This window comes from Pristiophorus japonicus, chromosome 1 (assembly GCF_044704955.1).
Source record: "Pristiophorus japonicus isolate sPriJap1 chromosome 1, sPriJap1.hap1, whole genome shotgun sequence".
In the NCBI taxonomy this organism is placed as follows: domain Eukaryota; kingdom Metazoa; phylum Chordata; class Chondrichthyes; family Pristiophoridae; genus Pristiophorus; species Pristiophorus japonicus.
Window position 1 is genome coordinate 544,284,928 of NC_091977.1, and position 11,595 is coordinate 544,296,522.

An 11,595-nucleotide genomic window follows, 5' to 3' on the forward strand; every position below is an offset into this window, starting at 1 on the left:
CTGAAGATCCTGTAAACCCCCCAAAACCCTCCACCCAAAAATTAATCGAAGTTAAAACACTGCATTTCGCCGAGCTCCCTCCCCCTGTCCCCACCACCACATCCCCACCCCCCCCCCCACCCCCCCACCCAGCTGGGATTAAAGTACACGCTCATTCTGCACACCAGTGACTACCTACAATCCACACACAGTAACAGACGATCACCATTTAACTACTGCAGTCCAGGTCAGCAAGGAGATTCAATCTGGTTCATGTTTTCCGGTCTGTGGTTTGTGGAGTGAGCTCCAGGTCCAGTCTCCGCGAACAGGTGAAACACAGCCTGGGTCTGTGTCCCCATTCTGCCCAATCCTGGTCACAGACCATTCATTCCTGTCCTCGCCCCCGCCCCTCCGACTGCACCCCTCTAATCCAACAGTTTCAGGACACCCTTTCCGTGTTGGTGATATGTTGGCTTCTTCACCCCTGTCCCGATTAAACCGTCAACACCACGGCTAGTAACCAACACTCCTCCGAGCAACCATCTCCATCTTCTCCCCTAGCAACCATCTCCACCCTCCCCCCACCCCCCTCAGCAACAATCTCCACCAACACCCTCTCCCCTAGCAACCATCTCCATCTTCTCACCTAGCAATCATCTCCACCCTCCCCCCACCAGCAACAATCTCCACCAACACCCTCCCCCTAGCAACCATCTCCACCAACACCCACCCCCTAGCAACCATCTCCACCAACACCCTCTCCCCGAGCAACCATCTCCACCAACACCCTCTCCCCGAGCAACCATCTCCACCAACACCCTCTCCCCGAGCAACCATCTCCACCAACACTCTCTCCCCGAGCAACCATCTCCACCAACACCCTCTCCCCGAGCAACCATCTCCACCAACACCCTCTCCCCTAGCAACCATCTCCACCAACACCCTCCCCCTAGCAACCATCTCCACCAACACCTCTCCCCTAGCAAACATCTCCACCAACACCCTCTCCCCTAGCAACCATCTCCACCAACACCCTCTCCCCGAGCAACCATCTCCACCAACACCCTCTCCCCTAGCAACCATCTCCACCAACACCCTCCCCCTAGCAACCATCTCCACCAACACCTCTCCCCTAGCAAACATCTCCACCAACACCCTCTCCCCTAGCAACCATCTCCACCAACACCCTCCCCCACTAGCAACCATCTCCAACACCCACCCTGGATGCTGGTCCCACACTGTGAGCAGACTGAGATATAAAATGTACTCCCCAACAACAGTCAAACTTCACCACATTGTGCAAAGTTCTCCAATAGTCAAATTAAATTTACATAATTCATAGCCAAAGGTTGGGGTGTTGGTTGAGGTAGATGCAAGCACAGGGTATTTCGTGTTCCAATAATGCCTGGATGGTGCAGCTCCAACACTCGAGAAGCTCGACACCATCCCGGACAAAGCAGCCGCTTGATTGGCCCCCCATCCACCACCTTCAACACTCACTCCCTCCACCACCTCCAACACTCACTCCCTCCACCACCGGCGCACCGTGGCTGCAGTGTGCACCATCTACAAGATGCACTGCAGCAACTCGCCAAGGCTTCTTCGGCAGCACCTCCCAAACCCACCGCCTCTACCCCCTAGAAGGACAAGGGCAGCAGGCGCATAGGAACACCACCACCTCCACGTTCCCCTCCCAGTCACACACCATCCTGACTTGGAAATATATCGGCCGTTCCTTCATCGTCGCTGGGTCACAATCCTGGAACTCCCTCCCCAACAGCACTGTGGGAGCACCTTCACCACACGGACTGCAGCGGTTCAAGGCGGCGGCTCACCACCACCTTCTGAGGACAATAAATACCAGCCTGGCCAGCGAAGGCCACATCACGTGAATGAATACTTTAAAAACAGAGTATCTGTGACTTTTGGGGTCGTTGGGAAGCTGGTGGTTATGTCGAGCCACATGGTCAGGTGTGGACACGTCACAGTGTGCTTCAATCCTACTCTCAAGCCCAGTTAAGCACTGTCCCCTGAAACCCACACTAACTGCACAAGTCTCAATATCCCGATCGAGGACGACAGGTTTTCTCGTTGTTCTCCAAGAGTCCCCAACTGGGGTCGGGTTATTCAGACCGTTGCTGCACTTGGGGTATCACCCCGAGGTTTGCTGAGTTAGTGACTGGCCTCTCCCCCCCCACCCCCCTCCTCATTCTGGGACATGGGACTACCGAAGGAGCTGCAGGGTGGGAGACAGCTCCAGGTTGGGGGCACATTCAGGATCCCAATCCCACTGCTCCGGCCTTGCAACACTCCCCGCGCTTCTGGGAAAGGTTCAAGGTGGGCGAGAGGCAAGAGACGGGGCGGAGGTTGACCACAAGCCTCGAGAGGGCCAGTGAACACCCAATTTAAAAAAAACAGCTCAAAACCGACCTTTCGTGAAACCTCCCTGAACACAAACAGTTCATCTCCGAGACTCTGTGTTTAAAAGTCTGTGTCTCCAGCGATGGTACAAAACGTCTGGCAGTAGTTAGCATGTGAACACACAAAAGCAAAACAAAATAATAAAATCGGGAAAGACGCTAGTTACACTCCAAAGTAAAGAAAGAGGAGGAATAAAAAGTGTGAACATTCCCAGAATTCCCACCGCTATTGGCGCAACAGCCTTTTGCCGCTCCGACTGCTGAGAGGGAACGGTGTTAAATCTCCAAATATAAACAGGAGCAGGGTACAAAAAATCCAGTCTTTGATCGTCATAACTGCACATCCAGGAGTCTTTTCCGTAAATAATGTTTAACTTCCTCGATTCCGTTCAGCTTTTCCAGCTCGTGGTAAGGCAGCTGTAGGAGAGAGCGGGGCACAAAGGGTCACAGATTAGGTTAGAGCCATTGTGCGGCAGGTAACGTTCTCAGCCCCAGGGGTGTGTAAGACGCAGGTGCCCCCGGTCAGCTCACACCCCACACACCGCTCTGCACCAGATGCTGAGTGCAGGGACCCAGAGCAGGGGATGGGAGGACCGTTTCTGAAGACTGTCCTCGGGATGTGGGTGACGCTGTTCAGGTGGTGGGTGGCTTAACACGGCCACTTCAGGGGACATTATAAAACAAACTACACAGTGTGGGACTGGAGTCACGTGTAGCCCAGACCGGGTAGGGGGTGCAGGTTCCCTTTCCTGAAGGACATCAGTGACCGGTTTTGATGTGAACATAAGAAATTGGAGCAGGAGTCGGCTATTCGGCCCCTCGAGCCTGCCCTACCATTCAGTGAGACCATAGCTGATCTTCGACCTCAACTCCCTTTCCCGCCCGATCCCCATATCCCTTGGTTCCCTTAGTATCCAAAAATGTATCGATCTTTGTCTTAAATATACTCAACGACTGAGCTCTCTCAGCTCTCTGGGGTAGAGAATTCAACAGATTCACGATCCTCTGAGTGAAGACATTTCTCTTCATCGCTGTCCTCAGAGACCGACCCCTTATCCTGAGACTGTGACCCCTGGTTCTACACTCCACAGGCCCGGGGGAAACATCCTCCCGGCATCTACCCAGTCATAGAATCATAGAACGGTTACAGCACAGAAGGAGGCCATTCGGCCCGTCGAGCCCGTGCCGGCTCGCTGCAAGAGCACCTCAGCCAGTCCCACTCCCCCGCCCTTTCCCTAGAGCCCTGCAAAGATTTTTCCTTCACGTACATATCGAATTCCCTTTTGAAAGCCACGATTGAGTCTGCCTCCACCACCCTCTCAGGCAGCACATTCCAGATCATAACCACTCGCTGCGTACATTTTTTTTTCTTATGTCGCCTTTGGTTCTTCTGGCAATCGCCTTAAATCTGTGTCCTCTGGTTCCCGACCCTTCCACCAATGGGAACAGTCTCTCTCTATCTACTCTGCCCAGACCTGTAATGATTTGGAAAGCAGTGACAGGATCGGTCCAAGTCAGCATGGATTTATGAAAGGGAAATCATACTTGGCAAATCTTCTGGAATTTTTTGAGGATGTATCTAGTAGAGTAGACAAGGGAGAACCAGTGGATGTGATGTATTTGGACTTTCAAAAGGCTTTTGACAAGGTCCCACACAAGAGATTGGTGTGCAAAATCAAAGCACATGGTATTGGGGGTAATGTACTGATGTGGATAGAGAACTGGTTGGCAGACAGGAAGCAGGGAGTCGGGATAAACGGGTCCTTTTCAGAATGGCAGGCAGTGACTAGTGGAGTGCCGCAGGGCTCAGTGCTGGGACCCCAGCTCTTTACAATATACATTAATGATTTGGATGAAGGAATTGAATGTAATATCTCCAAGTTTGCAGATGACACTAAACTGGGTGGCGGTGTGAGGTGTGAGGGGGACGCTAAGAGACTGCAGGGTGACTTGGACAGGTTAGGTGAGTGGGCAAATGCATGGCAAATGCAGTATAATGTGGATAAATGTGAGGTTATCCACTTTGGGGGCAAAAACGCGAAGACAGAATATTATCTGAATGGTGGCAGATTAGGAAAAGGGGAGGTGCAACGAGACCTGGGTGTCATGGTTCATCAGTCATTGAAAGTTGGCATGCAGGTACAGCAGGCGGTGAAGAAGGCAAATGGTATGTTGGCCTTCATAGCGAGGGGATTTGAGTCTAGGAGCAGGGAGGTCTTACTGCAGTTGTACAGGGCCTTGGTGAGGCCCCACCTGGAATAGTGTGTTCAGTTTTGGTCTCCTAATCAGAGGAAGGACGTTCTTGCTATTGAGGGAGTGCAGCGAAGGTTCACCAGACTGATTCCCGGGATGGCTGGACTGACATATGAGGAGAGACTGGATCAACTGGGCCTTTATACATTGGAGTTTAGAAGGATGAGAGGGGATCTCATAGAAACATATAAGATTCTGACAGGACGGGACAGGTTAGATGTGGGTAGATTGTTCCCGATGTTGAGGAAGTCCAAAACCAGGGGACATAGTCTTCGGATAAGGGATAGGCCATTTAGGACTGAGATGAGGAGAAACTTCTTCACTCAGAGAGTTGTTGATGCCAGTTCATTGGATATATTCCAGAGGGAGTTAGATATGGCCCTTGCGGCTAAAGGGATCAAGGGGTATGGAGAGAAAACAGGAAAGGGGTACTGAGGGAATGATCAGCCATGATCTTATTGAATGGTGGTGCAGGCTTAGAGGGCCGAATGGCCTATTCCTGCACCTATTTTCTATGTTTTTGGGCTATGGGGAAAGGGCAGGGGGGGGCGCGTGGGGGAGTGGGACTAACTGGATTGAACAGGAAGCCTGCCTCAGTTGGCAGCACTCTAACCTCAGAGCTGGAAGGTGTTGCGTTCAAAGCCCCAATCCAGGATTTGAGCTGATAATTGAGTCTGACAATCACTGGACAGGATGTGGCATTGTGGGAGGTGCGGTCTTTCAAAGTGAGGTTCTATCTGCCTATTCCAATGCTCTCCTCATCCTTTGCTCGCTGATCTCCACTGGCTTCCAGTCAGCAACGCCTCAATATTAAAATTCTCATCCTTGTTTTTAAATCCCTCTATGGCCTCGCCCCTCCCTATCTCCAGCCTGATAATCCTCCGAGGTCGCTGCGCTCCTCCAATTCTGGCCTCGTGCGCCCCCGATTTGCTTTGTTCCACCATTGGCGGCCATGCCTTCAGATGCTGAGTCCTTAAGCTCTGAAATTTCCTCCCTAAACCTCTCTACCTTTCCTTCCTCCTTTAAGACGCTCCTTAAAATCAACCTCTATGACCAAGCCATTGGTCATCTGCCCTAATATCTCATGTGGCTCGGTAACAAATGTTGTTTGATAACATTACCGTGATTCACATGGTCCTTGCCAATATTCCCCCGCCCCAACTAGCAGAAGGTAAATACAACTGAGGAAGACCATTCAGCCCATTTAAACTCATCATCCAGTGGTCTTAGGTTCTTCCTTTTCAACATCCAATTATTTTTTTAAATGATTCCAGGATTTTTTCCCTCCAGTCCTCCATCAGACTCCAGCACTTGAACGGCTCCCTTGTGTCTCGTGACCAGAACTGGACACAGTGCTCAAGGTGGGACTGACCGGAACTGGACACAGTGCTCAAGGTGGGTCTGACCAGAACTGGACACAGTGCTCAAGGTAGGTCTGACCAGAAATGGACACAGTGCTCAAGGTGGGTCTGACCAGGACTGGACACAGGGCTCAAGGTGGGACTGACCAGAACTGGACACAGTGCTCAAGGTGGGACTGACCAGAACTGGACACAGTACTCAAGGTGGGACTGACCAGAACTGGACACAGTGCTCAAGGTGGGTCTGACCAGAACTGGACACAGTGCTCAAGGTGGGTCTGACCAGAACTGGACACAATGCTCAAGGTGGGACTGACCAGAACTGGACACAGTGCTCAAGGTGGGACTGACCAGAACTGGACACAGTGCTCAAGGTGGGTCTGACCAGAACTGGACACAGTGCTCAAGGTGGGACTGACCAGAACTGGACACAGTGCTCAAGGTGGGACTGACCAGAACTGGACACAGTGCTCAAGGTGGGTCTGGCCAGAACTGGACACAGGGCTCAAGGTGGGACTGACCAGAACTGGACACAGGGCTCAAGGTGGGTCTGACCAGAACTGGACACAGTGCTCAAGGTGGGACTGACCAGAACTGGACACAGTGCTCAAGGTGGGACTGACCAGAACTGGACACAGTGCTCAAGGTGGGACTGACCAGAACTGGACACAGTGCTCAAGGTGGGACTGACCAGAACTGGACACAGTGCTCAAGGTGGGACTGACCAGAACTGGACACAGTGCTCAAGGTGGGTCTGACCAGAACTGGATACAATGCTCAAGGTGGGACTGACCAGAACTGGACACAGTGCTCAAGGTGGGACTGACCAGAACTGGACACAGTGCTCAAGGTGGGACTGACCAGAACTGGACACAGTGCTCAAGGTGGGTCTGACCAGAACTGGACACAGTGCTCAAGGTGGGACTGACCAGAACTGGACACAGTGCTCAAGGTGGGACTGACCAGAACTGGACACAGTGCTCAAGGTGGGTCTGGCCAGAACTGGACACAGGGCTCAAGGTGGGACTGACCAGAACTGGACACAGGGCTCAAGGTGGGTCTGACCAGAACTGGACACAGGGCTCAAGGTGGGACTGACCAGAACTGGACACAGTGCTCAAGGTGGGACTGACCAGAACTGGACACAGTGCTCAAGGTGGGTCTGACCAGAACTGGACACAATGCTCAAGGTGGGACTGACCAGAACTGGACACAGTGCTCAAGGTGGGTCTGACCAGAACTGGACACAATGCTCAAGGTGGGTCTGACCAGAACTGGACACAGTGCTCAAGGTGGGTCTGACCAGAACTGGACACAATGCTCAAGGTGGGTCTGACCAGAACTGGACACAATGCTCAAGGTGGGTCTGACCAGAACTGGACACAATGCTCAAGGTGGGACTGACCAGAACTGGACACAATGCTCAAGGTGGGTCTGACCAGAACTGGACACAGTGTTCAAGGTGGGTCTGACCAGAACTGGACACAATGCTCAAGGTGGGTCTGACCAGAACTGGACACAGTGTTCAAGGTGGGTCTGACCAGAACTGGACACAGTGCTCAAGGTGGGTCTGACCAGAACTCGACACAGTGCTCAAGGTGGGTCTGACCAGAACTGGACACAGTGTTCAAGGTGGGTCTGACCAGAACTGGACACAATGCTCAAGGTGGGTCTGACCAGAACTGGACACAGTGTTCAAGGTGGGTCTGACCAGAACTGGACACAATGCTCAAGGTGGGTCTGACCAGAACTGGACACAATGCTCAAGGTGGGTCTGACCAGAACTGGACACAGTGTTCAAGGTGCGTCTGACCAGAACTGGACACAATGCTCAAGGTGGGTCTGACCAGAACTGGACACAATGCTCAAGGTGGGACTGACCAGAACTGGACACAGTGCTCAAGGTGGGACTGACCAGAACTGGACACAGTGTTCAAGGTGGGTCTGACCAGAACTGGACACAATGCTCAAGGTGGGTCTGACCAGAACTGGACACAGTGCTCAAGGTGGGTCTGACCAGAACTGGACACAATGCTCAAGGTGGGACTGACCAGAACTGGACACAGTGCTCAAAATGGGTCTGACCAGAACTGGACACAGTGCTCAAGGTGGGTCTGACCAGAACTGGACACAGTGCTCAAGGTGGGTCTGACCAGAACTGGACACAGTGTTCAAGGTGGGTCTGACCAGAACTGGACACAGTGCTCAAGGTGGGTCTGACCAGAACTGGACACAGTGTTCAAGGTGGGACTGACCAGAACTGGACACAGTGTTCAAGGTGGGACTGACCAGAACTGGACACAGTGCTCAAGGTGAGTCTGACCAGGACTGGACACAGTGCTCAAGGTGGGACTGACCAGAACTGGACACAGTGCTCAAGGTGGGTCTGACCAGAACTGGACACAGTGCTCAAGGTGGGACTGACCAGAACTGGACACAGTGCTCAAGGTGGGACTGACCAGAACTGGACACAGTGCTCAAGGTGGGTCTGGTCAGAACTGGACACAGGGCTCAAGGTGGGACTGACCAGAACTGGACACAGGGCTCAAGGTGGGTCTGACCAGAACTGGACACAGGGCTCAAGGTGGGACTGACCAGAACTGGACACAGTGCTCAAGGTGGGACTGACCAGAACTGGACACAGTGCTCAAGGTGGGTCTGACCAGAACTGGACACAATGCTCAAGGTGGGACTGACCAGAACTGGACACAGTGCTCAAGGTGGGACTGACCAGAACTGGACACAGTGCTCAAGGTGGGTCTGACCAGAACTGGACACAGTGCTCAAGGTGGGACTGACCAGAACTGGACACAGTGCTCAAGGTGGGACTGACCAGAACTGGACACAGTGCTCAAGGTGGGTCTGGCCAGAACTGGACACAGGGCTCAAGGTGGGACTGACCAGAACTGGACACAGGGCTCAAGGTGGGTCTGACCAGAACTGGACACAGTGCTCAAGGTGGGACTGACCAGAACTGGACACAGTGCTCAAGGTGGGACTGACCAGAACTGGACACAGTGCTCAAGGTGGAACTGAGCAGAACTGGACTCAGTGCTCAAAGTGCGACTGACCAGAACTGGACACAGTGCCCAAGGTGGGACTGACCAGAACTGGACACAGTGCTCAAGGTGGGACTGACCAGAACTGGACACAGTGTTCAAGGTGGGTCTGACCAGAACTGGACACAATGCTCAAGGTGGGACTGACCAGAACTGGACACAGTGCTCAAGGTGGGACTGACCAGAACTGGACACAGTGCTCAAGGTGGGACTGACCAGAACTGGACACAGTGTTCAAGGTGGGTCTGACCAGAACTGGACACAGTGCTCAAGGTGGGACTGACCAGAACTGGACACAGTGCTCAAGGTGGGTCTGACCAGAACTGGACACAATGCTCAAGGTGGGACTGACCAGAACTGGACACAGTGCTCAAGGTGGGACTGACCAGAACTGGACACAGTGTTCAAGGTGGGTCTGACCAGAACTGGACACAATGCTCAAGGTGGGTCTGACCAGAACTGGACACAGTGCTCAAGGTGGGTCTGACCAGAACTGGACACAATGCTCAAGGTGGGTCTGACCAGAACTGGACACAATGCTCAAGGTGGGTCTGACCAGAACTGGACACAATGCTCAAGGTGGGACTGACCAGAACTGGACACAATGCTCAAGGTGGGTCTGACCAGAACTGGACACAGTGTTCAAGGTGGGTCTGACCAGAACTGGACACAGTGTTCAAGGTGGGTCTGACCAGAACTGGACACAATGCTCAAGGTGGGTCTGACCAGAACTGGACACAGTGTTCAAGGTGGGTCTGACCAGAACTGGACACAATGCTCAAGGTGGGTCTGACCAGAACTGGACACAGTGTTCAAGGTGCGTCTGACCAGAACTGGACACAATGCTCAAGGTGGGTCTGACCAGAACTGGACACAATGCTCAAGGTGGGACTGACCAGAACTGGACACAGTGCTCAAGGTGGGACTGACCAGAACTGGACACAATGCTCAAGGTGGGTCTGACCAGAACTGGACACAGTGTTCAAGGTGGGTCTGACCAGAACTGGACACAATGCTCAAGGTGGGTCTGACCAGAACTGGACACAGTGTTCAAGGTGGGTCTGACCAGAACTGGACACAGTGTTCAAGGTGGGTCTGACCAGAACTGGACACAATGCTCAAGGTGGGTCTGACCAGAACTGGACACAGTGTTCAAGGTGGGTCTGACCAGAACTGGACACAATGCTCAAGGTGGGTCTGACCAGAACTGGACACAGTGTTCAAGGTGCGTCTGACCAGAACTGGACACAATGCTCAAGGTGGGTCTGACCAGAACTGGACACAATGCTCAAGGTGGGACTGACCAGAACTGGACACAGTGCTCAAGGTGGGACTGACCAGAACTGGACACAATGCTCAAGGTGGGTCTGACCAGAACTGGACACAGTGTTCAAGGTGGGTCTGACCAGAACTGGACACAATGCTCAAGGTGGGACTGACCAGAACTGGACACAGTGTTCAAGGTGGGTCTGACCAGAACTGGACACAATGCTCAAGGTGGGTCTGACCAGAACTGGACACAGTGCTCAAGGTGGGTCTGACCAGAACTGGACACAATGCTCAAGGTGGGACTGACCAGAACTGGACACAGTGCTCAAAATGGGTCTGACCAGAACTGGACACAGTGCTCAAGGTGGGTCTGACCAGAACTGGACACAGTGCTCAAGGTGGGTCTGACCAGAACTGGACACAGTGTTCAAGGTGGGTCTGACCAGAACTGGACACAGTGCTCAAGGTGGGTCTGACCAGAACTGGACACAGTGTTCAAGGTGGGACTGACCAGAACTGGACACAGTGTTCAAGGTGGGACTGACCAGAACTGGACACAGTGCTCAAGGTGAGTCTGACCAGGACTGGACACAGGGCTCAAGGTGAGTCTGACCAGGACTGGACACAGGGCTCAAGGTGAGTCTGACCAGGACTGGACACAGGGCTCAAGGTGAGTTTGACCAGGAATGGACACAGGGCTCAAGGTGAGTCTGACCAGGACTGGACACAGGGCTCAAGGGACAGACTATTTTTTCTGGTTAGGGTGTTCATGACGAGGGGTCATCAAATTAAAATTGTCGTCATAAGAGTACGGAGAGGGGTTAAGATAAACTTCGTTACACAAAGGGCCATTGAAGTTTTGAATGTTTCGCCATAGGGGGTGGTTGAGCCCTTAAACCTATTAAGGGAAAATTAGGTAAATATTTGAAGCAGATGAAGATACAGGACTAAGGGGAAAGAGTGGGGCAGTGGGATTAGTTTTGGATTGGTATACGGCTATGAGGAGAGAGTGAGGCAGTGCGATTAGTTTGGGATTGTTCCAGCGAAAAGCTGGCACAGAAATGATGGGCCAAACGGCCACCTCTTGTGCTGTAAATCGAAAGTGCAATGGTTTTATGAACTGAAGCACTGCACCTGTAGAATGGTATATCCTAGTAGTCGCAGATGTCGGTCCCGCATTGCTCGAGACCCCACCAACACGTCAGAGTTGTGACAGTAATGCCATTTGTCATTCACCGACATCACAATCCTGTG

At 52.7% G+C, this 11,595-nt stretch overlaps 1 protein-coding gene across 1 annotated transcript in view; it reads right to left on the minus strand.

The window, feature by feature from the left end:
• Positions 1 to 715: 715 nt before the first annotated feature.
• The window catches only part of fastk (Fas-activated serine/threonine kinase), a 54,477-nt gene continuing 43,597 nt past the window's right edge, over positions 716 to 11,595 (minus strand). Inside the window, exons 9-10 of the mRNA XM_070897212.1 lie at positions 11,476 to 11,590; positions 716 to 2,816 (exon numbers count right to left, since the gene is read on the minus strand). Coding sequence (XP_070753313.1) covers positions 2,730 to 2,816; positions 11,476 to 11,590 — 202 coding nt within the window. The 3' untranslated portion in view covers positions 716 to 2,729. The remainder of the gene's footprint in view (positions 2,817 to 11,475; positions 11,591 to 11,595) is intronic.